Source organism: Myotis daubentonii, chromosome 4, assembly GCF_963259705.1.
Source record: "Myotis daubentonii chromosome 4, mMyoDau2.1, whole genome shotgun sequence".
Classification (NCBI taxonomy): Eukaryota; Metazoa; Chordata; class Mammalia; order Chiroptera; family Vespertilionidae; genus Myotis; species Myotis daubentonii.
The window spans coordinates 38,244,078-38,271,562 of record NC_081843.1 but is presented as its reverse complement, the minus strand read 5'-3'; the positions used below and the strand labels follow the sequence as shown (position 1 = coordinate 38,271,562).

The 27,485-nt window shown below is 37.2% G+C and overlaps 1 protein-coding gene across 3 annotated transcripts in view; it reads left to right on the top strand.

The window, feature by feature from the left end:
• SLC12A2 (solute carrier family 12 member 2) overlaps positions 1-27,485 on the top strand; it is a 101,579-nt gene that overhangs the window by 24,555 nt on the left and 49,539 nt on the right. For all 3 annotated transcript variants that reach the window (XM_059693722.1, XM_059693721.1, XM_059693720.1), the window contains exons 2-9: positions 2,242-2,361; positions 3,566-3,641; positions 3,947-4,042; positions 12,994-13,133; positions 15,058-15,168; positions 17,382-17,490; positions 23,486-23,613; positions 23,729-23,813. In XM_059693722.1, coding sequence (XP_059549705.1) covers positions 2,242-2,361; positions 3,566-3,641; positions 3,947-4,042; positions 12,994-13,133; positions 15,058-15,168; positions 17,382-17,490; positions 23,486-23,613; positions 23,729-23,813 — 865 coding nt within the window. The remainder of the gene's footprint in view (positions 1-2,241; positions 2,362-3,565; positions 3,642-3,946; positions 4,043-12,993; positions 13,134-15,057; positions 15,169-17,381; positions 17,491-23,485; positions 23,614-23,728; positions 23,814-27,485) is intronic.

The window sequence follows — 27,485 nt, the reverse complement described above, 5'->3', positions numbered from 1 at the left end:
AGGATCTTTTTTTAAAAAAAATCTGGGATCGTCATTGATACTTGACCATCTAGAAGACATCTAACAGTAGAAGTAACCAAAAGTGGGTTGCTCTTGTAAAGAGCAACTTTCTTTTCTATTTATACATATTTCTAACAAGTTTAATGGTTATTGGTTTCCATGTGTACATGAGTCTAAGCAAGGGAAAGAAGTAACAGTAGACAGACACATTGACTGAAATGAGGAGTGACAGTCTGCAGTCTGATACAAGAGATGAGAAAAATTATCAGAAGTAGTCATTTCAAAAAGTTTTCATGATCCCAAAATTCCGTTCCTAGGTAAATGAAAACCAATGTCCACAAAGAAAAACTGTAGACAAATGTTCACAGCAGCATTATTCCTAATAGCCAAAATGTGGAATTAGCCCAAATGATCATCGATTAATGGATGGAAAAACAAAAGTTTTTAAAAAAGTTTAGTGGATTGGGATAATTAAAAAAAATTTTTATGTGAGTGGTTAGTTCTATATAGAATAGTATGTAATAATTGATACAATAGTTTTGAAACTTTTGAAAGGTAAATTATAATTTTTCTTAGGATTTATCTTAGATTTTTGAATTATCAGAAGTGGTTAACATTAAAATTCATTTAAGTTCTTAGTGATCTCTGAATGATTTATTTTCTATGTATTTCACATAGTCAAAGTTATAGCTGTCTGTTAATGCAAACATGGGGATTAGTTGAAAATTTGATTATTTTTCTCTTAACATCATTAAAAAGCTTAGGTAAAGTAATTTTCAAAAGATACACTTAAAGACATTGTTGGATCTAACTTATTATAATATTTCTTTTTTTGCATAAAAATCTAAATATTAGCAGTAGTTAAAATATATAAATTGGAATCTAAGAGCTACTCTAGGTTGATAGTACTTTGAAAAAAGATATAGCAATAATGCATTGAACAGAATTAAATGAGTCTACTTGGCTAACACATTGGTCAAGGAGAATAGGGAAGTTTGATTATGACAGGTTTTGCTCTGAGGTAACACAGAACTTGCAACAGCTCGTTTCTATGAAAATGTATTTGTGTTGAGGATATCAACCACTGAAAATGGTTTTTTAAAAAGTGCTATAGAAAATCTAGATCAGTTTTCAGGATTAAATAATAATTAATTTAGTTGGCTCTTCTGTATTTAAAGAATGATGCTTGAAATATAGCATCATTTGTTCCCTGCTGTTAAGAATATGGGTAGAGGAAGAACTATGGGGATAGTATTAGGGACATGACTCTAGATCTAGAACATTTTCTATCTCTTAACTTCTCCTTTTACCCTTTTATGACCTGTTTAAAGCACTGTTACTGGTTTGGAAATTTGTCATGACTTGGGTGTATTGAGACTGAACAAAAGTTGAGAACAAAGGACAGAGGGAAAGAGAGAAAATAGGGGACAAAAAACTAAAAATGATAGAATCAGACATGAAATAAAAATTTAAGGAGGGAACACTTTTATGGAAATGCATGTGTAACTAGCTCATGTATGAATGTGAGACAGATTACAAAGGAAAAAGTGAAGAGCACTGAGTGACTGAATGCAGATAAGGAGTAACAGGAATTGTGAGTGAATGTTGGGATCCTTGGTAATCCTGCTGTCATGGATTATAAAGAGAAAATTGTTCATTATTGGTGAAGAGGAGTTTTAAATTTTTTTATTATTATTGATTTTAGAGATAGGAAGGGAGAGAGAAACATCCATTGGGGATAGAGCCTGCAACCTGGGTATGTGCCCTGACCTGGAATTGAACCCACCACCTTTTTGTTTACAGGACAACACTTCAACTGAGCCACACCGGCCAGGAAAAAATAGTTAACGTTGAAATTTCAGATATGGTAAAGATGTCAATTAGGCAATGTGAATTTGTGGCTGGAGAGACAAGGTCTGAATTGACTGACCTAGCTAGCCTATACTGAGCAAACAGTATTCACTGTGTTGTTCCAGACATTGCCAGAGTGTAACTAAAATTGGAAATGATTAAAATGGGTTTCTGTCATAAGATTTAAATTTTTCAAAACTTAATAATTAAAGTTTCTTTCACTTTATTGCTTTATATTTTCCTCAGGTAAGATATTCAGAAAACCTTGGTCCTTGGGAATCTGTACTATGTCCTTCTAAACATGGTCAAGTGTATTTAGTGATGTTTGTTTTTATCAGGTGATTTTAAATAATTCTTAAGCATAATTCACATTTTTCCTTTTATAACCAGGAACCTTTTGAGGATGGCTTTGCAAATGGGGAAGAAAGTACTCCAACCAGAGATGCTGTGGTTACATATGCTGCGGAAAGTAAAGGAGTTGTGAAGTTTGGCTGGATCAAGGGTGTATTAGTATGTACATATAGACTTAATTTTAGAGTTACAGCATTTCTATTATTTATAAAATCTTCCTATTATTCTCATCAATCGTCGAGAACTTTTTTCTTTTTTTTAAACTTTTTTATTTGAGTACTATAGAAGACCAAATAAATAACTTGTACTTCCTTCCCTTGTGCATATTAAATTCAGTAAACATATTTTTAATTTAATCGTATTATACTTGATTACCTCGAAACTGTATTTTATTGCCTCTTGCAAATTTCACATATTGTCACCTTTCAGTACAGGTGACAGGAGCTTCGGAATCAGGCAAGCTGAGCAGGCAATAGGGTTGAAATATGCCTGTTTCCTTTTCTGCTACTCCCATTACCTTTTGATGAGAAATGTATAGAAGTTACAGGGAATATAATAAAAGGAAAATCCTTTTCTTAAGTGTTGGGGTCACTTCAGTAGACAGTTATAGGCGACTAAGGTTTAGATTTACTTCTGTTTTTCTGTGTTTGAATAGCCACTAAGGATCTGATTAGAGTAGATAAGCTAAAATAAGCTCATTGGAACTTTGAAGGCACTTAATTGGAGTTGTATTGACATTTAGGGGAGGGGCAGAGGGAAATCCCAGTTCTGGTAGTAATTTTATTGCCTAGCTAACAGAGTAAATGTGAAGGTCCAAATAGTTTAGTTTGCCTATTTTTAGATTTTAGTATTTTAGAAGACTATGCTCTATGAATGAGCATAATAAACAAAGTAAAAGTAAATTGGGGAAACTGTCTTTTAAATAGTATTTTTGAAAGATATGTGAACAATTGGCATTTTGTGTTGATAAATATATAAAACTTAAATCTGTAGAAATCATGAAATGAGGATGTTATAAAACAAAAATTAAACTTACGTGGATTGATAAAGGGGAACATGAACTTTTTTTTAAGGATAAGTCTTCCTACTTTGGTTGCTTCTGCTGCTTCAGATAATTGTGATGGGTATGTGTATATATAGGTTAATACACATAGTCACATATACTTATATTAGCTCACATTTAAGTTCTCATTAAGCTCTTTTAAAAAACTGTTAAGGAAAAGGGTGGAGTAAGAGTTATATTTAAAAGGACTTTCTACGTTTTAAATATAGGTATTCTACTTTTGGCTAGTTTAGCATTTATTGCTGTATCATACTTGATTACTTTTTTAAATCTGTGAATTGGCCTCTTTTCCTTTCCCAGGTACGTTGCATGTTAAACATTTGGGGTGTGATGCTCTTCATTAGATTGTCATGGATTGTAGGTCAAGCTGGAATAGGTAAGTGAAGTTACATGCTTCTTGTTTCATTTGAGAATGAATAAACAAAAGTAGCTGTGTGCGTGTCTAGGCTCTGAACTTCATAAAATACAAGCAACTGGAATCATTTTAAGCTTTGTTCTCCTTTGTATAAGATTATTGTTTTAATGTTACTTTCTCCCTCATAATTCTCATTTGATTTCTCTAAAATGGGATAAAAATAAGGTTATTATTACAAAATTCCATATAAATGGACTAATCATTTCTAAATATGGCAGGTTAAATAAGGTGTAAGTTTTCTCAGTCCCTTTTCTTCTTCTCTAAAGGTCTGTCGGTCCTTGTAATAATGATGGCCACTGTTGTGACAACTATCACAGGATTGTCTACTTCAGCAATAGCTACTAATGGATTTGTACGAGGAGGTAAATTCAGTCTTTTCACATCAATTGTCATCAGATTACTGTTACTAAAAAAATGAGATTTAAATCTTATTATTTTTTTACCTTTAAAAAGCAGCATATTGGTCTATATAGACAAGAAAGTTGCTACTAAGCACTTTCAAACTAGTATATTTATATTGACCCAACATGTATGCTTTAAGTTTTTAGGTTGTTGAATGTATTTGGTAGCAAGAATGGAGCTTCTAGCTAGGTTTCTTCTCCACAGGGCTGCCCCTTGTTTCCTCCTCTTATGCTTTAGCCCTTGGATCAATAGAGCTAAAGGATCATCTTTTTTTTTTTTTAATATATTTTATTGATTTTTTACAGAGAGGAAGGGAGAGGGATAGAGAGTTAGAAACATCGATGAGAGAGAAACATCGATCAGCTGCCTCCTGCACATCTCCTACTGGGGATGTGCCCACAACCCAGGTACATGCCCTTGACCGGAATCGAACCTGGGACCTTTCAGTCCGCAGGCTGACGCTCTATCCACTGAGCCAAACCGGTTTCGGCGTAAAGGATCATCTTGCATTTGGTCTGTATTGTACAAGTGTAACCTCATTCCTTCTCATTGAAGGAAACAGGCACAGTTCTTTCCCCATTATCTAACAATTTTTGTGAGTTATATGTGGGACCCTGAATTCACAACCTCAACTCTAACTATATTCTGAGGTTCCTGAGGCCTCTTTCATTGGAGTTCACAAGATCTGTCTAGTAAGATTTTACCCTCCCCAGGAAGAGCACCCAGGAGACCAGGAGAGTGGCCATGGAACCCCTATGAACAAGAAGAAAAGAACTCCATTTTTCAAACAAAGCTCATCATCCAGCTAGAGAAAGGAAAAAGAAATATGTACCAGCTTCTGTAAAGTCATCATAGCAGATCACCTGAGAAAAAGATCAACCTGTTCCATCTGCCTCCACTATTTTTCAGATCTGTACTGGACATTATATACACACTAGAGGCCCAGTGCACGAAAATTCATGCACTTGGGGGGTCCCTCAGCCCAGCCTGCACCCTCTCGTAGTCCAGGAGCCCTCAGGGGCCTAAGCCGCAGTCTGGCCTCCCTCTGTGGGAGGCGACCGGCAGGCTGATAAGGGGATAGTGCCGGCCCGAGTGGCCAGCCCCGCCCCCCAATTACCCCTCTGCTGCCGCCGTCGGTTGTCACTCCCCCGATCGCCGTCCCCTCCCTCTGTCCGCTAGCACGCACCCACCTTGGTTGGCCTGGCGCCACCCGCTTGCTAGCTCTGCCCCCCACCGACCCGTCATTTCGCCGTTCGGTCACTTTGCATATTAGGCTTTTATTATATAGGATAATTTCTTATTTATCTGTATTCAGTTTTGGGGTTTTTTTTTTGTTTTTTTGAGAGAGAGACCCAGATTGAGTGTTTCATTTTCCCCCATTATCTTCATATTTCTTACTTACCAGAGGATTCAAATCATTGTTGTCCTCAGGGAAGCTGGTAGCTCACATCAATATGATTATGACTATGCTGAACATGAATCACTATTTGCTGAAGTTCCATGTGTACATGAGTCTGGATTGAGTGATATTTGAGTGTAAGATGTGTATATATCCAGAGTTATCAGGTAATACTGGAAGTTGCTTTTTGGCTTATGTACTGGATGCCCCGTGTTTCATTTCTTTCTGTTACTATTGGGGAATAGAAGTGGAAGGAGAAAGGGAATGGGGTATTAGCTACTTGAGGGAATCAGAAAATCATCAAAGAATTTCTCTATTAGCTCTTCAAATCTAGGTTGTGAGCCTCAAGGGGGATGGGACATGAAGCCACTGGCAGCATGAACCCTGGACAGTTTTCCACATGAATCCAAATTTATGGAAAGTATCGATTTTCCTGCATTATGACTAAAAACCCATTTCATCTTTTAATACTACCAAAAGTTTTCATATATATTCACAAGTATATCTCAGAGACTGTCCTAGTCCTTTGGCCTGGAATACTAAGGAAGTATGAGAATGTGGAGTGTGTCCCAACAACTTATCATATGTTGCAGTTTTGCCTGCATTCCCTCAAAATGATAGAATCAACTCACTAAGGAAGAAACTACAGAGAAAAACCCATTGGATCATACAATTCAGAATTCTTCTGTTGTTTTCAGATATTCATACAAATGAGAAAGTAAATACATTTGTTGAAATAATGAAACCAATAGAGGAAAAAAGGGAAAGGCATTAATTTAAAGAAATAACCAAGTACTTGGAAGCTATGCTAGAAGGTATTCATTTTTCACTTGCCAGTTGTTGACTGGACACTTGGCTGGTCCTTTACAGAATATAAATGAGCTGCGTCATCTATATTAAATGTTCCCTGGAGATTCCTTCAATGAATATAAGCCCCTTCTGTCTTCTCTGCTTTATGCACTTGGAGAATTCTTAACAGGATTTACTGGTTTCCTGAGAAAACCATATTTTCCACATGGAAGTAAGTAAATATAGGCATAAAACTGATGAAATTACATTGCATCCTGAACTCATGATTCTAAATTGAAAGTATCAAGTCAGTATGACTCATATCCAGAAAGGACATATTTCTTAGCTTTATCCACCCCCAGTAGCAAGGAGCACCCCCAGTGCCCATATTGTGTATTTCTATTAAGGGGAACCTTGGTTGCAGATCTGGGCAGGAAATGCACTAGAGGAGTCTAGACATCTTTCACCTCGTAAAGTAAAGAAGGTAACAAAAACTAATTTCATTTCAAAACTAATTTCATTAGCTTGAGGAAGCTAATACTGACTGAAGTTTTTTTAGTTTGAACAGTAATACTACTACTGCTAATAACTGATTTGGATGGAAACATCTAAAATCCGTAAGATCACAAATACAACAAAAAAATCCCATTTTTCACCTCTGAAGAATGCTATGAAATTGATAAAGATAAATGTTGAATAAAGCTTTCATAAATGAAAGTTTCTTTGTCTGAACTCAATGTAACCAAGAAATTAATAAATGATTTTTTCGTTATATAATTTACATAAGTGAAGAAGGAAAGAGAATTAGAAGATTCCAACTTTGTAAACCCTTTACTCAGTAGGAGTACCTGTGAAATATTGTTTCCCAACAAATTGAATCTGAAATGTATCATGCCTACAGCTCCAGGAATCATTTTGTAGAATATGCACACAGGGGAGCGAAGACTATATTAAATGACTAAAGGCCTGGCGCACGAAATTTGTGCACGGGTAGGGTCCCTAGGCCTGGCCTGTGATCAGTGCTGATCTTCCCTGGCAGTTGGCCCCAACCCCCACAGTCACCCACCCCTGGTTCCCCATTGGGCAATTGGAGCCTGCCTGCCACGGAAAGGAACCGAGAGGTTGGCTGTTCCTGCCTGCTCGCCGGCCCCACCCACCGCCACCAGTTGCCCTCTGTGTGTGGGGTGACCAGCATGGTGATCAGGGCCCCCCTCGCTTGCACTCGCCTTGGCCTGGCGCAGCCCATGCCTGCTGCCACCCACCCGGTTCCCCGTTCCACCACTGGGCGATCTGAGCCTGCTGGCTAGGGGGAGGGACCGAGAGGTTGGCCAGCAGGCCCCAATCAGGCAATCAGGGCCTGCAGGCTGGGGACAACTCCTACATTGAGCGTCTGCCTCCCTATAGTCAGTGTGTGTCATAGCGACTGGTCTTTTTGCAGTCCAGTCGATTTGCATATTATGCTTTTATACACACACACACACACACACACACACACTATAGGACAGTAACAGCAAATAACACACTGGCAATCTCCCTGGAACAAGAAATTTTAATTCAAAATTTTCCAAGGAGCAAAAAAGATAGGGAGTTATGGTTGAGAACAAACTTTAAGAGTGTGACTTTGTTTGTAGTTCTTAACAGTAAACCATTTTATGTTTTAATAGGGTAGGACCAAAATGCTGGATTGGATCTCTTCAAGCTCAGCAACTGAGGGCTTAATTTGGACTGTTTCCTTATTGAAAGGTCTGCACAGAGAGTAATAGAACTAGAACTGTGCAGAGGATCAAGGTGCCAAAGGCTTAGATAGGAGAAATGGAGGGATTCTATGGGAATAATGATGTGTAGAGACCCCTAACAGGATTTATTTTGGTTTACTGAGACCCATCTTAATTTTCTATGAACTTAAAGTTGTTAATAAGGGAATTAATAGGGAAATATTTAAAATTTGCTTAAAGGTTGCAGTTCTGTTTAGTAATTTCAATTTGAAGAGTTCCTTTTTAAACTTGTGTAGTTATCTTATTAATAGAACTATTGAGGTAGTACTTGATAGTTTAATTTTATTTATCTTGATTCTTATGACATTTACCTATATTTTATATTGAATAATATTTTATTCTTGTTTTGTAAGGTATGTGTTTCCATTCCTGTGAAAATATGTGAAATGTGTACTTTTCCTGATGTTGTGCTTTTTGCCACAGGAGAGATTTAATATTACTAAATTGGTTTTATCAGCATCTTTTAGAGATTAAACAGATACCAATCTAGAAAAATGTAGGTTGATTTCCCAGACAGAAAGTGCTAGGAACCTTTCTTTTCCTTCTATCAGCAGTGGAAGTCATTTTTTAAAATATGAACTGCTTGTAAACATGTAATAATGTTCAATTATGAAGCCTAGGATAAAAATAATATGGAAACATTCGGTGTTTCTGAAAAAAAAAAAAGAGTCAAAACTTAGAAATAAAAGAGGCTTAAAGATTTCAGGCTTGATTATATTTTAGTGATGATTTTTTGGTGGGTACTGCTTAAAGTTACTGGCAGCAGATTAATTAATTATCTCCTCAGTTCTCTGTCTCCACAGAGTAAGAATAGTGTCACACCTTACCTTCATCTCTGGCACAGTCCTGCCTTGACAGACAGTTATGTTCTATAGATTACTGCAGTTGGCTGGGAGCCCAGAGCTCTTTCCTGTTCTGCAAATCTTGTCAGTCTGGAGAGTTTGGATTTGACAGAATTTACTTGGGCTATGGGCAACAGGTTCTGTGACGTAGGTAGTCCTGGCCAGCAGCCACTTTCACTCAGGCCAGTATTTCCTAGACCAGGAGTGGGCAAACTTTTTGACTCGAGGGCCACAATGGGTTCTTAAACTGGACCGGAGGGCCGGAACAAAAGCATGGATGGAGTGTTTGTGTGAACTAATATAAATTCAAAGTAAACATCATTACATAAAAGGGTACGGTCTTTTTTTTTTTTTTTTTTTTAGTTTTATTCATTTCAAACAGGCCAGATCCAGCCCGCAGGCCATAGTTTGCCCACAGCTGTCCTAGACTCACAGACCAGAGTTCTCCCACCCTCAGTCTGTGATATGGACTCACTTATGAATTAGGGGACATCCACATCTTTTTATAAGATGAAAGTGTAAATTCCGGTATTTTCATTCCCTTAAATGTGTCATTCGAAGAGTAGTCTTACCTTTTTGTTATTGTTGTTAATCCTCAACTGAGGGTATTTTTCCATTGATTTTTTAGAGAGAGTAGAAGGGAGGGGGAGAGAGAGAGATACATCATTGTGAGAGAGACACATTAATTGGTTGCCTCCTACATGCACCCTGACTAAGGCTGGGATCAAGCTTGCAACGAGGTACATGCCCTTGATCGGAATTAAAACTGTGACCCTTCAGTCCTCGGGCTTTATCCACTGAGCCAAACTGGCTAGGGCGAGCAGTCTTAGTTTTGATTACATCTAAGTTACCACTTTTTATTTCTTTGTTGGATTATGCTTTTGGTATGTTATATAAGAAATCCTGCCTTGTTAAAGGTCCCAAAGCTTTTCTTCTAGAAGTTTTATAACTTGAGGTTTTCAGTTATATCTCTCATCATTTTTAGTTAATGTTTGTAATATGTACAAAATAGGAATCAAGCCCATCAAGAGTCATGTGGATATCCAGTTACTCTAGCACAATTTGTTAAAAGATTATCCCTTTTTTATTTCATTGCTTTAGCATTTTCGTAAAAAGTTAATCAACCCTAGTTATCCAAAGCCATCTATAGATTGAATGCAATTCCTATCAAAATTTCAATGACATTTTTCACAGAAATAGAAAAAAGTAACCTAAAATTAATATGAAACCACAAAAGACTCTGAATAGCCAAAGCAATCTTGAGAAAGAACAAAACTAGGTGTTAGGAAAATTGGATATTCACACGTGAAAGAATTAAAATGGACTCTTATACCACTCATAAAAATTTGCTCAACAAATATTAAGGGCTTAAATGTAAGCCGTGAATCTGTAAAATTCCCAGAAAACACAAGGAAAAAGCTCCTCGCCATTGGTGTTGACAGTGAATTTTTTTTTTATATGACATCAAAAGCACAAGAACAAAAAAGCATCAATGTATTTCTCTCACATCGGATATTTCTCTCTGTCTTTCCCTCTCTCCCACTCTCTCTAAAGATCAATGGAAAAATATCCTCGGCTGAGGATTAAAGAAAAAACAAACAACAAAAAAACACACACATACACACAAAGCAAAAATTAACAATGGCACTACATCAAACTAAAAAGCTTTGGTGCAGCAGAAGAAACAACAAAATGAAAAGACAACTAAAAAATGGGAAAAAATAATTGCAAATCACTTATCTGATAAAGGGCTAATATCCAAAATAGATAAAGATCTCATATAACTCAATAGCAAAAAATAACCAATCTGATTAAAAAGTGGGCAGAACACTTGAATAGACATTTTTCCAAAGAAGACAGCAAGTTAATGAAAAGATGTTCAACATGACTACTCATCAGGGGGATGCAAACCAAAACCACAATGAGTTAGAGTGGCAATTATAAAAAAAAGACTAGATAATAAAAGCTGGTGAAGATGTGGGGAAAATGGAACTCTTGTACATTTTTGGGAATGTAAATTGGTACAGCCACAATGGAAAACAGTATGGAGGTACCTCAAAAAATAGGACCACCATATGATCCATCAATCCCACTTCTGGGTATTTATTAGAAGGAAATGAAATTATTATTTGGTAGAGATGTTTGCACCTATATTCATTGCAGCATTATTCATAGTAGGCAAGACATGGAAACAACCTAAGTGTTCACTGATGGATGGATGAAGAAAATGTGATGTATGTGTACTCACACGCACTCACTCGAGAACTATTATTCAGCCACGAAAAAGAAGATTTTGCCATTTGCAATAGCATTGATGAAACTGGAGGGTATTATGCTAAGTGAAATAAGTCAGAGAAAGACAAATACTGTATAATCTAACTTACATGTATAGGGTGTCCCAAAATTCACGCAAGATTTGAATTTGCGTGAGCGTTAACAACAACAACAACAAAAAACAAAAGCCTAATTTTACTTGGTTTATTGAATCAGATTCTAATATCTGTTGCCCTTTGATTTCAATCCCTTCAATTTGATAAGCATTACCAAGTACAAATTATGGCCCAGGAGCAGGGACAATGAAGATCAATGAAGACCACGGTTTTGCGTATATGCCAGCAAAGCCATGGAGGCCGTTGACCCGATGTGCTATTCCATACATAACCCTATACTGTATACTTTATGAATCAATAAAAGTTTTACAATTTTTAAGTATAAACCTGTGTTTTCTATCAAAATTACTTCTTGCGTGAATTTTGGGACACCCTATAGAATCCAAAAAAGTTGAACTCAGAGAAACAGAGTAGGAAAGTGTGCTACGGGGTGAGAGAAATGATAAGATGTTGGTCAAAGTGTGCAGATTTCCACTTATAAGAAGAATAAATTCTGGGAATCTAATAGGAAGCATAGAGACTATAGTAAACAATACTGTTGTATACTTGAAAGTTGTTAAGAGTAAATCTTGAATATTCTTTTAACAATAATAAAAAATGGTAATTATGTGAAGAATATGTTAACCTTATTTTGGCAAACATTTTGTAATGTATATGCATATCAAATAATCACACTGTACATCTTAAACAATGTTATATGTCAATTATATATTAATAAAGCTGGGGGAGTTTAATTGACCCTACATGCGTGATTTTATTTCTGGAATCTATGCTGGTCCATTATCTATAGATCTATCCTCAATCCAGTATCATGCTATCTTGGTGTACTGTAGCTTTATAGTAATTCTTGAGACTAGGTTGTGTGAGTCTTCCAACTGTGTGTTATTTTTCCAAAATTGTTTTGGCTGTTCTACCTTTTCATTAAAAATTTTACAATTACCTTGCCAATTTCTGTGAAATATCCTGGTGGGATTATGATGGGAATTGTGTTGAATCTAGAGATCAATTTGGAGAGAATAAACATCTTAACTATGTCTTCCACTCCATAATTGTGGTGTACCTATTTAGTTCTCCTTTGGGTTTAAGTTGTTCAGTACACAGACCTTGCAAATATTTTTTAGATTTAGACTTAAGTATTTCCAGTCTTTGAGTACTATTGTAGGTAGGTTACTTTTTAGAACTTCAGTTTCTAATTGTTCATTAGTAGTACATGGGAAAATGGTGGATTTTTATATATTTACCTTGTAACATGTCTGTATTAGCTTTCTTTAGAGAAACAGAACCAAGTGTGTGTGTGTGTGTGTGTGTGTGTGTGTGTGTGTGTGTGTGTGTGTGTGTCTAGATTTATTTGAAGGAAGTAATTCCCATGATTATAGAGTCTGGGAAGTCCAAAACCTGCAGTGGGTTTGCAGTCTGTAGGCCCAGAGAAGAGCTGATGATGTAGTTCCAAGTCTGAAGATTATCTGCTGCAGATTTCCTTCTTTCTTGGGGAAGGTCTGTCTTTGTTCTATTCAGGCCTTCAGCTGATTATAGAGGAGGACAATTTTTTTCATGTTTATTGTTGAAAGTATTACAGATGTCCTCTTCCCCCCTCCCCCCCATTGATTTATTCTAGCTGCACTCACACACACACACACACCCCTCTCCCCACCCTCACTGGAGGAGGACATTTAAAATACTAACTTTAGTACTATTCTTTTTTTCCCTTTTCTTTAGGAGGAGCATATTATTTAATATCTAGAAGTCTAGGGCCAGAATTTGGTGGTGCAATTGGCCTGATATTTGCTTTTGCCAATGCTGTTGCAGTTGCTATGTATGTGGTTGGATTTGCAGAAACTGTGGTGGAGTTGCTTAAGGTAATTCACCTTTCTTCTAGTCATTTGTTTCCCAAATCTTTATTGAGGGCCTATATGCCACTCTCCATGTTAGATGCTAGGAAAGCAGTGATGAACACAAAACTCATCCTTCAAGAAGTTCAGTGTATGAGGTAGACAAAGGAAAATCATTACAGAATGTCAGAAGTGGGTAACTGTAGAGACCTTGGCAACACAAAGGAGGATCACTTGACTTACCATCCAGAAATGGGGGTCGCAGAGGAGTGTCAAGGAAGGGAGTCTAGGCTTCAGCAGGCAGATAGGAGAGTGGGAATGTGAAATGAGGGGAACAGTGAAGAAAAGGAAACAGACCTGGAAGGGTGGAATATGGTGGGTTAAAAACCCCCCACTATATTTTTGTATGACGAGTACAAAGTGGCAAGAGATTTAAGACTAGAGAAAGGAAAAAGTATCAAGTCAGGAAGGGTCTTGTTTGCTATTAAAATAGAACTTACCTAGATTGGACTGGGGGACCATGACATGATCAGATTATCATGATGTGACCTAAATAAATACCTGATCACGGAGTAGAGATTGGATTGAGTGATCACAATGGGAGATTGAGACCATTTAAAAGGTTGTTGTAGTTATCCTGGGAGAGGAGATGTGGCTTATATTAAAACAATGATGAGTGGGGCTGGGGAGGTGTAGGTGAATTTGACAGATTTAAAAAATGTTGAATAAGTGAATTGATGATTAATGGGATGAGGGAGACTAAAGAGAAAGAAGGATTTCAAGTTTATACACAAATTTCTGAGTTGGGGATTTAGACAGAATGTAATATCATTCACTTGAGATAGAGAACATAGGACAATTTAATTTTAGGTGTCTAATTTGAGGAACCAGAGGTGTATCTAAGTAAAGCTGGCCAGAAAGTAGTTGATATACTGCTCTGAAGTTTACAAGAGAACTTGTTTGGAAAGAGTCATAGGATGTGTTGAGTTAAAGCAGAAGAGAAATAGCATTTAATATTGTTAAATGATAGGAACCTCAACTGACACAGTTGTTCATGTCAGGGCTATTGTAACTCTTTTTCTGCAGTAGTATGTGGTACATTAGGATATGTAAAATTTGAAAACACTGACATTTACATTGGCATTGCCCTCATCCATGTAGGCTAAACGGATGAATGAAAGGTAGGGCTGTAAGCAAGCAAGCAATATAATCAATAAGAGTTCATGTTCTTTCATTGTTTAATTTAGTATATGTTTCTCATTTCATTGATACTCAATCACAAATACTTTTTTGCTTATAGAATAGGAACAGTGTTTTGGATTACTGCATGACAGTATATTCACCTCCTTTTATGCAAACTAAAAGACTATTTAAAGCTTGACTTTACTAATCAAAATGAATGCAAAATATTTCTGCTATGTACCTTAAGAACATTCTATTAAAACTAGTTATATGATTTTTATTGTCAGCAATTCCCTTTTTGATATACCACATCTGATTAAATATAGCATTATTAATTTAATCATATTCTTTTTTTTTTTTAAATATATTTTATTGATTTTTTATAGAGAGGAAGGGAGAGAGATAGAGAGTTAGAAACATCGATGAGAGAGAAACATCGATCAGCCACCTCCTGCACATCTCCTACTGGGGATGTGCCCACAACCAAGGTACATGCCCTTGACCGGAATCGAACCTGGGACCTTTCAGTCCTCAGGCCAATGCTCTATCCAATGAGCCAAACCGGTTTCGGCTAATCATATTCTTGATGTCATCATATACTTGAATGACACATCAATAGTAAATATTCCTTTTTCATTGGTCTCCCTATTCATTTGTTAAATAGGCATTTATTCACCTACATGTAAGGCACTGTGATATCTCTAAAATGTTTCAAAAGAAATAAAGACTATCTAAAAGAACTAATATTGCTTATTTATAATTTTTCTAGGAACATTCTATTCTTATGATAGATGAAATCAATGATATCCGAATTATCGGAGCCATTACTGTGGTGATCCTTTTAGGTATCTCAGTAGCTGGAATGGAGTGGGAAGCAAAAGTAAGTAATGGTATCAATGGAATATCGGTAAATATTTAATATATGAACTTTAAAAGCTTTTATTTTAAGAATGCATTAAATTGTGGTAACATTTTTAGATTTTAAAAGTTCCTAAGTGGCCTTTTTCAGGGAAATTTATGTATAGGGTTATTTTCTAATTGACAAGACAGGGGATATTTGAAGATAGCCATCAGTTCAGGATCTAATTAAACACAGTATTTTAAAAATTTTTACTTCCTACCTCTCCTCCAGCCCCTATTGTATGACTTAAATTATTTAGAGATGCTCAGGTTAGTTAGGTAGCCCAAATTAAACTGCTGGCTTTATAATTTATTTAAAAGTTCAATTTCAAAAATAAACATAGGGGCAGTAAACTTCAAGTTAGTGCCATTAGGGATTAGAGAAGATAATCTTGTTCCTTGCTTTTGAAATCTCAGAAATCATCACTACCCAAACAGGTACCATTGTTTCGGGGGGGAAACTGCTGAATTCACATGTTAATATATAGGCAAAGCACCCAAATACATATATTTCTGTATCTTTGAGGGACTATGCCATAGTACAGCTCTTGTTTCCTGAATAATGCATATCTACAAAGATACTACTGAGCATCTCAAAGTCACTTCAGGTTCGTGTTTATAGACTGTATAAAATTACATATTTGTATTGTATGTGAGCTATGATAATATTTATCAGATCAAGAATTAGCAAAGTCTGAAAGAATAATTTTTCCCTGGTAGGTAAGTCATTAGTATAAAATTAAATCATTTACTTATACATTTAACAAATTGACTTTACTGAAAAGAATTTCATACAACAATATAAGTGGTCCTTATTCCCACAGATGGCAGTTTTTCATGAGCATCTTCCCAGTGTTATTGGGAGGTTAAGAGTGGAGAAGAAGAGGTGGGGTGGGCAAAATGGGTGAAAGGGGTCAAAGGGTACAGACTTGCAGTGAAAAATTAGTAAGTCATGGATGTAATGTTCAGCCATGGTGACAATCCTATCTAATAAAGAGGGAATATCCTGATTGACCCTCATGCTATGGCAAAGATGGCGGTTACTACAGCCAAAAAGGAGGGAATATGCTAATTGACTGTCACGCCCTCAAAGATGGCAGCGCCCACAGCCAATAAGGAGGGAATATGCTAATTGACTGGCAAGCACTCAGAGATGGTGGCGCCCAGTCCCCTCAGCCCTCCGGCTTTGCTGCTTGCCTGCCTCCGGAGTCCCCCAGACCCCTCAGCTCTCCAGCCGCCCAGGGCTGGCCCAAGGCACAGGCAAGCCTTGGATGGCGGCTCCCCAGCTGCCTAGGGCCGCCTGAGGCTCAAATAACCAGGGCTGGCCGAGGCTTGCACTGCCTGTAGTAGCAGCAGCAAAAGTGTGATAGAGGCATTGCCTTCCCCTGATCGCCGGGTTGCCTCCCACGCCTGAAGGCTCCTGGACTGTGAGGGGGCAGGCCGGGCTGAGGGAACCCCCCCTACAGTGCATGAATTTTCATGCACTGGGCCTCTAGTAGTTAATAATACTGTATTGTATACTTGACAGTTGTTAGAGTATATCTTAAAAGTTCTCATCACTGAAAAAAAATGTGTAACTATATAGTGATGGATGGAACTTCTTATAGTGATCATTTTGCAATATATAGAAATATCAGATCATTATGTTATATACCTGAAACTAATATATTGTTATATATCTGTTATATCCAATAAAACAAAACAAAAAAAGTGAAAGAGGAGAGATGGTAGTTCGCATGGATTATTCCTTTCTTCCAGTCCCACTGCTACTTGAATTCCCCTCCTGGGTATTGTCTTCTTTTTATACTTTTCCTTATTTTCATATCGCTGTCACACATTCAACATTGTGTTTGGACTTGGTATAAAACTTGGGTTTTTAGCAAATATGTTGTACTGTATGGTGGAGGGGACTGGAAAGAATGATGCACAGAATGAAAAGCCTACGGTGTTTTGGAATTTATAGTGTTTTATGATTTGTAGGAAGGCATGCGCATCATTAATAAATTTCAAAATATATGGCATCATTCTACTTCTGCCATCATTTTTTTTATGGCGTGCCTACCCTGTGCTTGGCATTGTTTGATGCTCTAAGGAAACAAGACAGAAATCCTTTCCCCCATGGAAGTTGTATTCTAATGGAACTGAATGTACAACATAAGATTTGAGTTTTATTTTTAATGTTTAAAATTTCAGGCTCAGATTGTTCTTTTGGTGATTCTCCTACTTGCTATTGCTGATTTCGTCATAGGAACATTTATCCCATTGGAGAGCAAGAAACCCAAAGGTTTCTTTGGTTATAAATGTAAGTAAAAAAGCTAGAATATTTTTAAAGGTGTATATTATACCATTCTATTAGTAAATTTAGTACATTTTAGATATTTTGTAATGTAAGTAAGTTTGGTATAATAATTCACTAATTGGCAATTCAATTTAGTTTTGTATACTTAAGTATGTTACAATTGGAGTTAAAAAATCATTTTTATTTGTATCTTTCCTTTTCATTATTAGCAACAAAAGGTAATAGAATGTAAAAAAAAAAAATCAATGCTACTGAAAAGAGATGCTTTAGTTCTCAAAGCAATTTTGGGAATTTGTAAGTGAAAGGTAACTTGTTCTGATGTTGACTTTTTCATTATTTTAGTTGTATTTTAGCACAACAGTCTAAAAGTGTCTGAGACTGAAAGTAACTAGAAATTCAGTTTCTGTGTAATTGCACTTTTTAAGTTTTTCTACAATTTGCAGTATTATTGTTTTTAAATATATTTTTATTGATTTTAGAGAGGAAGAGAGAGGGGGAGAGAGAGAAACATCAATGATGAGAATCATTGATCAGCTGCCTCCTGTGTACGCCCCACACTGGGGATTGAGCCCGCAATCTGGGCATGTGCACTGACCAGGAATCAAACTGTGACCTCCTGGTTCCTAGGTCAATGCTCAACCACTGAGCCACACTGTCTGGGCTGCATTATTAAATGTGTGAGAATTTCTCAGTTTTTGTCTTCTATAACCCTTTTCATTCCACATCTAATTGTCACTACTGGTGAAATTTAATTGTTATTTTTTCCTAAAGGGTCTATCTGTATCTCCCAGCCCCCACCCTTACTCCCTACCCCAGTCCTTATCTTCTCCCCACTTAAATGAGCAATTCTGAACCTATCTGCACAAAATAAAATGAAAGTGGGAAAGAATAGTTGCAGTAGCATCAGAGAAGCTTATTACTTTGGGTTACAAGCCTGTCTGTCTTCAGTTGACAAAGCACTAGGCAGCGGTTCTCAACCTGTGGGTCGCGACCCCTTTGGCGGTCGAACGACCCTTTCACAGGGGTTGCCAAGACCATCCTGCATATCAGATATTTACATTACGATTCATAACGGTAGCAACATTACAGTTATGAAGTAGCAACGAAAATAATTTTATGGTTGAGTCATAACATGAGGAACTGTATTTAAAGGGCCAGAAGGTTGAGAACCACTGCCTAGAGGAAAAGGCCAGGTTCTCCTGCATCTTATTGCTGACTGGTAACAACATATAGTCCTTGGATCATATGTGAATAAAACTGGTTTAGTCTATATCAGACTCTGGCTTAGTTGGCTGGGCATTTTTCTGATATGAATTGTTTCAAGGACCTTGCCCATTATTTGTGCCTACTGGTCCTGGGTTGATAGTGTGATTTTTGTTCTGACTACTTGTGCTCTTGCCACCTTCAAAACTGGGCATTAAATTCCTGATTTCCTGGATTGGGGGAAGAGGTGTCTACTAAGCATTCCAGGAGTAAAAGTTTGCAACATTAGTTAGGTAGGTAATTTTCTGTACTTTATGCTCTCATAAATTATCTGATTATGAATGATTTTTACATGTTTTATTATATTATTATGTATGTTTCTGAACATTAGTTTTTGTCACTTTTTTTTCTAAAGGAAGTATTAAAAGTTATAGTGAATGATTACTTAAAATATTCCTAATATTAATATATTTCTGTTTATTACTTTAATTGATTTAAGTATATTTTCTAGGCCACATTTTTCATTTCCTTATTTTCAGAAATTTGGCCACTTATAGAAATATCACATAGTTAGCTAGAATAATAATTATATTATGTTTAAATAGCACATCTGGGCCTATTTCAGTCTGAGATAAATAAATCTAAATATACTTTGGAATGTGACTTTTCTTTTTTTGGTGGTTGATACTGCTTGGTTCTCCTCTTGTTATACTAAGGCAGTGTTGGCAGTAAACAGGTTATATTGATAAACTTGTCAGTTCAAATGACTACCTAATAGGGGGATTCATTTTTCCTCTTTTTTCTTTCTGACATGAGAAGTCTCTCTCCAGTGCCTCTGCTCTATTCTGGATCCTATTTTACTTTCTCAAAGACATTTATCCTTTTACTAGAGGCCTGGTGCACAAAATTTATGCATGGTGTGGGGGGAGTGGAAGGGATCCCTCAGCCCAGCCTGCACCCTCTCCAATCTGGGACCCCTCAGGGGATGTCCGATTGCCGGTTTAGGCCTGATCCCACTAAACTGGCAGTCGGACATCCTTCTCGCAATCCGGGACCGCTGGCTCCTAACCATTCACCTGCCTGCTGGCCTAATCACCCCTAACTGCTCTCCCTTGCCAGCCTGATTGCCCCTATCCATCTCTGCCTTGCCCCCCACCACCATGGCTTTGTCCGGAAGGAAGGCAGGACGACTGGAAGATGTCCGGTGGACCCGGTCTAATTAGGATATTACCCTTTTATTAGTATAGATAATTGACTCTCACTTCCTTGTTTCAAAACTCTCACCTCTATAAAGCTTATGAACTTGCTCTAGTAATTCTCATCCTTGAAATGCTATCTCGTCCTTTATTCTCCTCTAGTTACCACCTCATTTTCCAGTTCCCTTTCATAGACAAACTTCTCACTTATGTATTATTCCAGAATAATGTCAAACTTACAGAGAACTTGGAAAATTGATATAATGAATTCCTTATATCCTTCATCTAGATTCACTAATGATGAATGGTTTTATATTGTCTCTGCCACATTTGTTTTATTACTTCATATGTATCTATTCATTACTACTATGATGGCTAAAACTTTTAAGAGAAGTTGCAGAAATCATGACTTACCTCTAAACATTGTACTTAAGCATGTATCTTCTAAGGAAAAGGACAATTCAAGAAGTTTAACTTTGGCACAATGCTAATATCTAATATATGGGTTGTATACAAAATTTTCCAATTGTTTCTATAAAAATCTTTATAGTAGCTTTTTTTTCCCTTTTCTTTTACTGTTCCAGGATCCAGTTCTCTAAAAAAAATTTTTTTTTTGCTAATCCTCGCCCAAGGTTATCTTTTCCATTGATTTTCAGAGAGGGAAGGAGAGAGGGAAGGGGAAGAAAAGGGAGGAAAGGAGGTGGGGAGAGAGAAACATGGACATGAGAGAGACACATTGATTGGTTGTTCCCACATGTGTCCCTACCCAGGCAGGGATGGAACCTGCAACCCAAGTATTTGCCCTTGACCAGAAATCAAACCTGAGACCCTTCAGTGCATGGTCCAACACTCTTACCACTGAGCAACACCAGCCAGGACCAGGAGCCAGTGAATGATTATGTATTGCATTGAGTTGTCATGTCTCTTCTTTTTTTTTTTTTTTTTTAAATGGTTCTTTACATAATCTTCAATCTCCTTGAACCTGAAACAGCTCCTTTGCCTTTGTTTTTCGTGATAGTGACATTTCTCAAGAATATAGGCCATTTGTTTTGTAGAACTCGCTCCAGTGGGTTCATCTGATTTATTTTCATAGATTCAGGTTATTTGTTTTGCCAGGAAAATAGCATGAACGATATGTAATGCATCACATTAGGAGACACATCTTTTTTTCCCTGTCAGTGATGGTTTTAACTTTGGTGACTTAGTCAAAGTGGTATCTGAGAGGTTTTTTTATTGTGAGATTGCCATTTTCTACTTTGTAATCCTTTTTAATAAAGAACTAATATGCAAATGGTCGTAATGCCCTTAAGCCATAACGGCTCAGACACTCAACACTGGGGAGAGAGGATTGGGGATCAGCCAGGCACAAATGAGCTCGAGAGAGAGGAATGGGAACCAACCAGGCTGTGGCCTGGGAGAGGGACAAGCACCCGCCACGTGGTCCCGGGTGTCTGCTGCTGTGGTCCAGGCGAAGCCACCTGCCCACAGTACCCTCTGGCTGCGGCCAGCCCAGGAGAAGCTGGCCTGGGTCCTGGGTGCCTGCAACTGGCCTGAGGAGGGAATCCTGGGTCCTGGGTGTGGGGTGATCAGGCCAGTAGGGGAGCAGTTAGGGACAATCAGGCAGGCAGGCAGGCAGGCAGGCGAGGGTTAGGAGCCAGCGGTCCTGGATTGTGAGAGGCAGTCGGATATCCCCTGAGGGGTCCTGGATTGGAGCGAGTGCAGGATGGGCTGAGGGACAGCGCTCCTCCCCTCCCCCTCCCCCCCATGCACAAATTTTGTGCAGCAGGCCTCTAGTTAAGTAATAATATGTTGTAGGATACTTGGAGACTGCATAGCCTACTTCCCATCAGACTTTTACCAAATGTTTTTATTTCCTTCATTAAATCCTTACCTGATTTCCATCTGTCAAGGTGACAACCACATGGTACTAGATCCAGTGTGCAGTATTTTAGTCCTCTGCTTCCCAGCAGCATTACACTTAGTTGTCTCATTCTCCTTGAAATACTTTTCTTGTTTTGATGTCACATTGTCACTGTCTCTATTACTCCTTTTACCCCTTCTCTTCCTAGTTTCTAAATGTCAATTGCACAGGTTTGGCCTTGGGCCTTCTAATTGTATTCTTTCCTTCAGTGAGGTCTATTCTCATGGCTCCAAATGCTATCAAGAGACTGACATGTTTTTATTCCTGGATTTCTCTTTTTAAATTCTGGATATACATAACTACTTATATGATGTCTCTCCTACATAATCCTTTTCAGACTTTAACGTTTGAGTACAGTATGTGGAAAAAGCCAGGATCTCAATGTTCCCTACCTGCCCCTTTACTTTCTAATCTTCCTCTATACTATTCTCCCCTCATAGATTGAACCATTGGAGTAACCTCCTAGTGGGTCTTCCTGCTTCAGATGTTGATGCTGTTGGTCCATTATCCACACAAGCCTTAGTAACATCATGTCATTTGCATGTTTCTTAGCCTACCTTAGCTTTTCATTATATTTAGGATAAAATCTAAAATAAAATTTTGCATAGTCTCACCCCCACTGATTTTACAAACCTGATTTTATTCTCCATGTTACTATGATAAGAGCTTTACATTCTTTTAATTCCTCAAAGAGCTAAGCCTTTTTCCTACCTTTGGGCCTTTATAAATGTCATTTCTTATTCCTGGTGTAATATTTTCCCTAATCATCACCTGGCTGATTCTTGCTCAGTAAATTATCTTTTTAAGTATTGTTTCCATAGTTACATCCTTTAGCCTTCTGTAACCACACTGAATTAGGTTCTCTCATTCTTTATCACAACATCCGATTTCCATCAGTCTACTTACTGCTATTTGTAATGACTTGCTTCTTTACTGACTGTGTAGCTCCCAATTGGGATTCTTAAGTTCCATAAAGGTAGGAACAATGTCTAGTTTTTTGCTACTCTATTTCTTGATATAACTAGATGGCTCCAGTACAGGACCTGACACATTGACGCTCAAGGATGGGTGAATGGATGAATAAATGACTGTTAATTGGTTTAGTGTCAGGACCTATCAGAATAGATGGAAACAGTAGGATTAGTTGAAGCTTTCATTATTGTTGAAATGGAAAGGACCTTTACCTAATTTGCTTATGCTAAAATTATTGGAAGGCCCAAAAATAGCCTCAAAAATCAAACAAGTTATCACTACAAAATAGATAAAACTGTACAGATAGTATTTATGTTGGATGTTAAAAAAAAAAAAGGTTCCAGATTAGTATGATGTTACTTTGTTTTCCTACCTCCTTTCTTATTTCTTTGACCTCTGAGATTGAGGGATTTATCCACACTTTGATTTACATTTGGACCAGCGTTAATAATCAAATTAGAGGTGCTCAAAACTTGATTATGAAGGTACACAAAATAGTAGGAAATGTCCCAGGTCAAATCATCATTTTGGTATATACTGTTCCCTCATATAAGAAAAGAATTAGGTGTGAATTAGGAAATATTCAAGAGTTTATCAGTTATTTGAACTGAAGAAATGTCAGGGGTCATGCATACCACTTACTCTTGACCTAATTATTATGGTCTACTCTATCTATTAATTACAAAAAATGTTTTGTTCTCTACAGCTGAAATATTTAATGAGAACTTTGGACCAGATTTTCGAGGGGAAGAGACCTTTTTTTCTGTCTTTGCCATCTTTTTTCCTGCTGCAACTGGCATTCTGGCTGGAGCAAATATCTCCGGTGATCTTGCAGTAAGTACTGTATTGATTTATATTAAAAAGCACTATATTGATTATATATTAAAAATGGTATACATGTATTTATTTTTAAAGGTATACTTAAAAAAAAAATCTTCTTGTCTTCTAGGATCCTCAGTCAGCCATACCCAAAGGAACACTCTTAGCCATTTTAATCACTACGGTGGTTTACATAGGAATTGCAGTATCTGTAGGTAAATAGCTTTACATTTCTTTATGTTTCAGAAATTTTAGTTATTTTTCAATTCAGAAATATTTCAGTCAAAAGACATGGTGTTGCATATTTTCATTAAAATTAGTTTTAAGTAAACTAGTAAGTGATTTTATCTAGATATTATCTAAACCACCAAATGCTCCTCCTCCAGAATTTAATTATATTAAGTTAGAAAATATATAAAATCTTATCTGCAAACTCTTAAATTTCAGAAATATATTTATAGAAAATATAATTTATATGTAAAAGTAAATGCATTTAACTTTGATCTTTACACATTCTTGAATATTTTTGTTTATGGTGGTTATTTAATATTTTCTCATAATCTTATTATATGAAGATTGTTTCAAGGCCATTAAGTGCGGTGCCTAGCATTTTTTTTTACCATAAAAACTGATTTTGATGAACAGTACATAGTACATTGAATTAAAAACTTACTAATGTCTTAGTAAATTGAATGAAAATGGTATTTAACCATTTTATTACATTTATGGACTCATAGCATTTTAGAACTTGAAAGGACTTAAGTGGTCAACCAATCTCTAAAATCACTTATAGATGATGGAACTGGAGCTTAGAGATTTCACTACCAAGGATAACTGGTGCTTGCTTTATAGAATTGCTTTCAGATAAAGTGAGTTTTGGTTTGTTTGTGTTTTTTTAAAATAAAGTCTTTAAAGGCTATTTATAATAGTAGGTTCTTTAAGTTAGAAAAAAATTAAATAACTTAATTTACATAAAATTTGCATGCAGTGATTAGAGGAATTGTCTCAAATTTACTACACTTTCATTAAAGTATATACCCAGGAAACATTCTTAAGATGTAAGCATTGCTTTTAATGTATAAACTCTAATTCAAATTTTATTGTTAAATGTTTTAAGCACATTGCAAAATTAAATCTTATTATAATACCAATTTAAAGAATTACAGACTCTAAATTCATAGACTATAGAATAAGGTTTCCATAGTATTTCAATAAGAAAATTTTATTTTTGCTGTACATTCTGTCATTTTTGGGAAGTCCTGACAGAACTGTTTTTACAAACTCTTCTGCTAATTTTCACAAATGTAATCCTATATAATAAAAGGGTAATATGCAAATTGACCCTAACAACAGAACCACTGGGAATGACTGGTCACTATGACACACACTGACCACCAGGGGGCAGACACTCAATGCAGGAGCTGCCCCCTGGTGGTCAGTGCTCTCCCACAGAGGGAGCTTTGCTCAGCCACAAGCCAGGCTGATGGCTGCCAGCACAGTGGTGGTGGCGGGAGCCTCTCCCACCTCCTCAGCAGCGCTAAGGATGTCTGACTGCAGCTTAGGCCTGCTCCTTGCTGGCAAGTGGACATCCCCCAAGGGCTCCCGGGCTGCCAGAGGGATGTCTGACTGCCAGCTTAGGCCCATTCCCCTGGGGGAGCGGGCCTAAGCCAGCAGGTGGACATCCCCCGAGGGGTCCCTGACTGCGAGAGGGCACAGGCCGGACTGAGGGACCCCCTGAGTGCACAAATTTTTGTGCACTGGGCCTCTAGTATTGAAATATCTGTAAATGAAAGTTGGAAATTCTAATAATCAGTATTGTAGCAGGTTAAACTAAAATTTAAAAAAGGAATTAGTTTTCATTTAGCCTTAAAATCCATAGATAAATCTAATTTTTAAAAAACAAATAAACTATATGCTATTTGTAATCTTACCAAAATATTTTTGTTCCCTTAAAAGTTTCTACCTAGTGTTCTTATATATTCTATACATAAGCTAAAGAAAATTTAGTTTTAATTTCACAAATGATATAAATGAATATATTTCAAATTAGAAACTAATTTGTTATAGCAGTAGCAGATAAGTGTTTTCTGTTTGTTTCTGACCCTCTAACACTACTGGCCCACATAATCATTTTATTCTGCCTACATTAGCCCTTGGAGCAATAGAAGTAGCCCTTTCTCCCTGGTCTTCAGTGGCTGAACCAGTAAAGATTGCATCTACACCAGTGATTGTGTAACTAGTTCAAAGCAATGAAGCCTTTTGGAATGTGAAACACATAAAACACATAAAAGAATAATTGCTTTAGGCATAGACAGGCCTCAATCCCTATGGTTTCAGAAGTACCTTCAAGGAAACATGGTTTTTCAAACACTGCTCTGAAAGTTAGATGAAGAAATTTAAGAATAAACCATGCGTAGCTCTTGCTGGTATGGCTCAGTTGGTTGAGTATTGCCCCATGTATCAAAAGGTCACAGGTTCAATTCCTGTTCACGGCACTTACCCAGGTTTTGGGTTGGCCCTGCTCAGGGTACATATGTTTCTCTCTCTACCTCTCCCATCCTCTCTCTCTCTTTAAAAAAGAAAGAAAAGAACTATGTGTAGTCTGTTTAGTCATTAAAATATTCTTCCCTTTATTGTTCAGTTTTTGCTATAATGCCTTATATCTGATTAGATAGTATTAAAATGCTTTAAAAGTAAAAATATATGAGGTCTAAGAAACCATTATTACTTACTATACATCATATGTTATTTCAAATAGTGAATTGCTTTCTTCAAGAAAACTTTTACAATTTTTATTATGGGAATTTTCAATTCTGTACGAAAGTAGAGAAAATTTTCTAATGAGCCCAATATAACTATTACCCAGCCTCAAAAAAGTTTTCAAGAATTATTAGTACATGGTTGGGGGGACGGAAGATGGCGGCGATATAGGCAGACGCGTCCCAGGTTGTGTCCCGGAGCAAATGGAGTCAGCAGCTGAAACTAATAACACCCACACCGAATTGGCGAAATTGCTCAGCTGGTGAGACGGTTTGCAGCCGGGAAGAGCAGAACTCCCCTGGAAAGCAGATCCAAGCAACAGCAACCTCCTGAGCACCACACCCTCTGCTGAGGAACAGCAGCTGTACGTGAAACCTCACCCCACCAGCCAGAAGAGCCACCACAGCTGTGAACAGCACCCACCAGAGGAGCTGCTGCCAACTGAAGAGCAGCTGCTACCGCAACCGCCCGAAGAGCAACCACAGACCAAGGAGTCACTGCCACCAAGGGAGCAACCACTGAACAACTCAACGTCTAGATATGTCAGTGAGATCAAACATGGGTAGACAAAGAAACCCCCAAAGGAAAGAGGAGGACTCTCCAGAAAAGCAGCTAAGTAATACAGAGGCATGCAACATGACAGAAAAAGAATTCAGAATAAGGGTCCTAGAGTGCATAAACCGGATGGAGGAAAAAATTGACAACCTCTGCAAGAAGCAAGAAGAAACAGATGAAAAAATCGATAACATATGGAAGAAGCTAGAAGAAACAGATGAAAAAATTAACAACTTAAGTAAGACCCAAGAAGAAATGAAGAGTGATATAGCTGCAATGAAAAACTCCATTGAAAGTATCAACAGTAGACTAGGAGAAGCGGAGGACCGAATTAGTGAATTAGAAGACAAGGAAGCAAAACACACCCAAAATGTACTGCAATTGGAGAAAAAAATTAAAAGACAGGAGGAGAGCCTAAGGGAGCTTTGGGACAACATGAAACGAAACAACATACGAATAATAGGGGTACCAGAACAATAGAAGGATGAACAAGGATTAGAAAACCTATTAGAAGAAATAATATCAGAAAACTTCCCTGAAGTGGGGAAGAAAAAAGTCACACAAGCCCAGAG